This window comes from Phalaenopsis equestris, unplaced genomic scaffold (genome assembly GCF_001263595.1).
Source record: "Phalaenopsis equestris unplaced genomic scaffold, ASM126359v1 Scaffold000250, whole genome shotgun sequence".
Classification (NCBI taxonomy): Eukaryota; Viridiplantae; Streptophyta; class Magnoliopsida; order Asparagales; family Orchidaceae; genus Phalaenopsis; species Phalaenopsis equestris.
The window spans coordinates 662,492-668,299 of record NW_018164692.1 but is presented as its reverse complement, the minus strand read 5'-3'; the positions used below and the strand labels follow the sequence as shown (position 1 = coordinate 668,299).

Below are 5,808 nucleotides of genomic sequence, written 5' to 3'. Positions count from 1 at the left end.
CTTTCCCTAGTGCAGCAAGGAAATATGAATATGTTTTTATGTAGGTTCAACGATTCATACATCTTTCTCTGGGTAGCGAGAGATGAAGATCAATTTGCTGTCTTTATACAACTCATACGTACATTTTGATGACAGCATACCTGCAGCACAACATACCTCATTACTTTAATCTGAATCATCCTCACCATACAATCTCAACCACCTCAGTTCATCTCAGCCACACACATAGATTCTAGACTTTTCTTTTCCTTCTACTTTTACCTTTTCACTGTTAGTGTACAAGTTATGCTCCGGTAAGCATCATATGAAAATAAATGGATTAAGGTCACGATAGCTCTCTCTTCCTCTCTGTTTTGCATCCTTCTTTCTTCCCACTTCATTTGGTTTTCTTTCATGGTATCAGCTTCAGCCACATTGCAATGGACGTGGTTAGCAGACCTAACTTCCCAAAGCAAATGTTGAGAAGTTGTTAGAATTTTGTTTGAATTGTTTACAAAGAACAATTGAATTGAACCTAATTGGACTAAAATGTAACTAAAACAAAACTTTAAATTTACAAATGAAGAACAAAATTAAAAATTAAAATTAGTATATAAATCATCTCAAAACAATAAATCAGAATATAAACCGGATATGTACAAAAGTTACAGAGGACTCCAGTGTTTCTTCTTAGTTTTTTTTTTCTGTTTTTTTTTTAATGGAGGAATATTGATACAAAGCTTAGAATTTAATCACTCTTTCTTTGAATATTCTATAACGCAATAAGTCAAATTTAGACGCCTAATGTCTTGCCGTCCAAATATTATTTTTTTTTCTTATATGGGATAAATTATAAGGAGTACCATACATATTTTCATAGCTTCCTGTTGATTGCCCCTTGTAGAAACTATTATAGATGCACCAATCAAAACTGCAGAGCTCGCAAGTACGTGGAGAGGGCGTCAGATGATCCTGCTTCCTTCATCACAACATATGAAGGAGATCACAAGCATTAATAAAGAGGATGGAGATGACATCATTGATTTTTACATCAGACTCTGATACTGCTGCTTTTTATAAAAGTTTTAAGGCAAAGTTTAGTTGTGATTTTTGGTTTCTCCCTGATATAAATATAAGGGCAACTGTAATCAATCAAAGTTATCAATATATAACGATGATGATGAGGAGAAAACATTATTAGAGGTGAAATAATTCAGGAGATTCAATGCTGAGTCTAGTATATTTTTAACCTGCAATTTGATTTAAAATTTATTTTTTAGTTTCAAATAATGGCATTTTTTGTTGTAATATTAAAGATTTGAGTGTTATAAATCTAAATATGAAAGTCTAAGGGCTGTTTGGTAGCCGGTTTTAAGCAGGATTTACGCAGGATTTAGGCTAAATCCTGCCAAACAACACAATGCATCTCCGTAAATCCTGAGATTTGGTAAACCCTAAAATGACGCCGATTCACCGTAAATCGGCATTATCCCGTGAATCGGCGGATTTAATAAATCCGGAACGAGCGAAGAGGAAGAATGGAGCGAGCGGGCTTACTGGCAGGAGCGGAGCGGAAGGATGAGAAAGACGGGAGCTTCGGTGGTCTATGTAAGCCGCGATATCGTTGTTGCCTTCCCAGCTAGCTCTAATGGCGACTGGATCGTGAAGGTTCGTTCACGAAGGCGATTGAGGGTTTTGGCGAGAAACTGGCAGAGGGTTTCTGGCGGGAAGCGATGAATAAATACTTGATTTAGTTAGTTGGTTAATAATTACTAATTAAATTATATATTATTGAATTAATTATAATTACATAAATTTAAATTTAATTATTTAATAGTTAAGTACTGAATAAAAATATTTTTAAAATTTAAAATTATTTAATAGAAAATTTAACTAATTCTTAATTTATATTATTGGTTAATAATTGCTTAATGTTAAATTATTATTTAACAACAATTTAAAAGTTACTAATTATTAGTTTATATAATTAATTAATATTGAATGTAAATGTCCTTTTTATGCATTTTGAGATACACATTTGTGTTTGTTTGTTATTTAATATTTATTTTTTGATATTTATTCTCATAAATATTGTTAATTCTTTCTAAAACTCAGAGATCTATTGGATTTATTCACTAACATACCAAAGAGTTTTCTGGATTCAGCGACTTCAAGATTTAATAAATCCAAATATACGGGATTTATTAAATTCTATTTAAATTAAATCCTACTTGTAACCAAACAACCCCGTGTTATATATATATATATATATATATATATATATATATATAACTTCTGTGGCATTTATGTAAATTTTCACACACGCACTCTTCCATATTATTGAATCGTGATTTGTTCGTGAATCATATCCTAAGAGTTAGAGCATAAAAAATGAGAGAGATTGAGTGATATAGAAAGAAATGAACCGTAAAACGTATTATTCATTAGTTATTTCTCATCCGCTCGACTGGATTCCATTATTTTTGGGGATTCAAACCTGTTGTCAGCTGCTTACCATCTCTTCGGCATCATTTGGTCTCCAGTTGTTGTAGTCGTAGCTCCCCTCCTAGAGAGTTCTTCTCTAATTAGCATTATAGGGCTTGATTTATGTAATGGGGAGTCACTCGTGAATACTCATTTTCCATTATCCTTTTATTTTAATTTTTTAGTACCACTCTTACATACATGTAAAATTTGAAATTTTGATGTGAGATATGTAAATAAATAAGAATTGAGTGGTATGGATGCAAAACTTATGATCAAAAAGACAAAAACAAATAACTTATGTATCTTTCAAAAAAAAAAAAAAAAGGCAAATAACTTACGAACAGATGCTGAGATTCTCAAGTACGATTTGTGAAGTCTAGCTATATAGCTATATATAGATTTCTCCTGCCATTGCAACATGGATTCTCCCTCCCCAGACATCTTGCAAACCAACTCCACCCTTCGCAACCCTCTCACCAAAATCAAATAAACAACTATTCCCATCTCTCTCAAGTTCCTAATGTCTCATCTTAAAATAATGACCACACAGCCTCTGTCTCATGACAACAGTTCCATGGCAATTAACTGACCCATAAACACCCATTCTCCCAAAGTTCTATCAAAACATTTTGGACAATCAAGCAGACAATCCTGAATATCTCGTGTGGCAACTTGTGGATCGCAATCTTGCATCAGCTATCCTGTCCAACATTTCATCCTCCACAATTTCATGCATTATTCATCTTAACACCACTGCTAACATTTGAACCTCCCTTGAAAGAAGATTCCAATCAACAGATTGCTCTAGAGTCATGCAATTCAAAAACAAGCTTCACCATCTTTCCATGGGCAACAACACCATGACAAAGTATCTTGACAAATTTAAAACCATGGTTGACAATATTGGTGCTGCCATAACCAAAGTTGACAACGATGGATATTATATTGTAAATATTAAATGGATTGCCCCCCAACTACAAAGGCTTCAATGGCTTCCAGACAGCTATCAGAACTAAATTGAACCCAATCAATCTTGAAACATTTTATTCTCTTCTATATAGTGAAGAGTGTCATCTTGCAAGTGAAGCTACCAAGATTTCTCAACAAATTGCTCTACTTACATTCAAGAACAACGGTATGCAGTAAAATCAACACAATGCCAACGCCAAATAACACGCCACCAGGTCTCATAACAACAATAATAATACCAAGAACGAGCCATCTATCGCTTGCCTAATCTGCTATAAGAAATGGGACTCAACAGCCCAATGTTGGCATAGATCCAACTTATAATATAAACCCTCAAACGCCCCCTCAACTGTCGTGCTTCAAACCTGTAATACCCAAGAATTTTACATATGAGAATCAAGTACAATACTCGAGCTTGTACTTCATTAACAGATACTTCAATATGTCATTAAGCGGCATTTTTATGTTCTTTTGGATTTTAAATTATTTTTAAAATAATTGGTTAATAAATAATAAATATATACTAAGAAACGTATAAAAGAAAGAATTAACCTATAAACTTAAAATAATTTTTATGACTATTATAAGCCTGATCGACAAAATGCCTGCACCAAAATATAGAGAATAATGAAATTTAATTACTTTGATTTTTCCATATTTTTATGATAAATATAAATTATAAGATTAATGCTAAAATAATAATTTCTGAATAAATGTATGTGTGCGGGTATAATTTTAATTCGAAAGTCATTTGACATATATTTTTCAAACTATTTTTACCAGAGTGTCCTAGACATGATAATCTATCTTATGACTATTTTTTTATAATTTTTAGAGTTTTAGATCTCAAGATATAAAATGTTTTATATGAACTTTGCAATTTAATCCAAACAAATTGAATAATTACACATATATCATTTTCACATTTTTATATATAAAATTCACCAAGCCCTTTCCAGAAAATTAATTCCAAAGCTTTAGAATTTCCAAACAGTGAGGCCATTTAAGAAATTAAGAGAGAGAGAGAGAAGGAGAGAGAACAAAATCAAGTTTTTGAAGGCAGTGTCCTGATTTTGCGTGTGACTGACCAATTGAAAAAATTGACCGACTCAAGATAGACTACTATTTCTCTATCTCTCATTTCAATAATTTTATTGTTTTAAGTATTTTTTTAATCTTTTAGTAGCCCAAAACCATCTATAGTTTCTCATATATTCAATTTAAAGGCCCCCACATTTATATTTCTCAGATACAGCCACCATCACAAAGGTTATCAGTATTTGACATTATCACCAAGAAATTATCATTTCTCTTCATGTTATTTTCATAAAAATGTGTTTTCCCAATCAAATTCTCACCTCCCCTCCTCTCACCTAACAAGTTACAACTCATCCTTATCCCTCTCTCATGGTGTCCATCTCCTTTATCAGTTATCCGCCTTCATCCCCCCATTCAACTCATACTTCCTCCTCACTCAAAGACACATCCACCACACATCAATCCACATCCTCTACTCCCACTATTCCTCTCTCCAGCCCTTTTTCATATGAACCCACCGATTAGGATAACCTTTTCCCACACCCTCTTTTTGTCCCTCACACTTCTCATCCCAAGCTTACCGGATTCAAAACTGTATCTCTAAAACCCAAACAAATTCTTAACCCTCAACACACACAGACACCCCAACAACCTTTTTCCCAAGCCATGAATCAACCACACTGGAGACGAGCCATGTCTGAAGAATTCATGGCCCTCCAACAACAAGGCACATGGTCTTTAATCCATCCTCCCCCTATTCAACACGTCTTAGCTTACAAGTGGACCTTTAATATTGAACATCACACTGATGGCTCTATTGCAAGATACAACGCTTGCCTTGTTGCCCATGGCTGCTCTCAACAACAAAACATCGACTGCCATGACACTTTAGTCCCGTTGCAAAATTCTCAACCATTATGATGCTCATTACACTTGTTGTTCACAAGAAGCGGGACATCAAAAACTTGATGCTTCAAACGCTTTCCTTCGTGACAAACTCGATGATATTGTCTATATGAAACAACCCTTTGGCTTCATTGACACACAATATCTGCATTATGTTTGTCAATTGCTCAAATCCATATACGGTCTAAAGAAATCACCACATCAATAGTACTCAACTTACTGTCAATTTCTCTCTACACAAAAATTTAAACTAAGCACATGTGATCCTGTTAGGTATCACATGTGAATCGCGGCTCTGCCAGTAGCCTTCGACGACAGGCGAGAGATTTGGCTTCGGGTTCGGAGTTCTTTCAGTGACGTTAAGGAGTAGTTCGACCTGTTAGAGATCCTGAATCTCGGGAAAGGAGAGGAGGATCGCGGAAGTTCTAG

The 5,808-nt window shown here is 34.2% G+C and overlaps 1 protein-coding gene across 3 annotated transcripts in view; it reads left to right on the top strand.

Moving 5' to 3' along the window:
- LOC110024133 (probable WRKY transcription factor 3) overlaps nt 1–1,207 on the top strand; it is a 22,901-nt gene extending 21,694 nt beyond the window's left edge. For 2 of the 3 annotated variants that reach the window (XM_020723920.1, XM_020723919.1), the window contains exon 6: nt 884–1,207. In XM_020723920.1, the coding sequence (XP_020579579.1) occupies nt 884–995 (112 nt within the window). In that variant the 3' untranslated portion in view covers nt 996–1,207. The remainder of the gene's footprint in view (nt 1–883) is intronic. The other variant, XM_020723921.1, reaches the window with a different exon arrangement.
- The last annotated feature ends 4,601 nt before the right edge of the window (nt 1,208–5,808 follow it).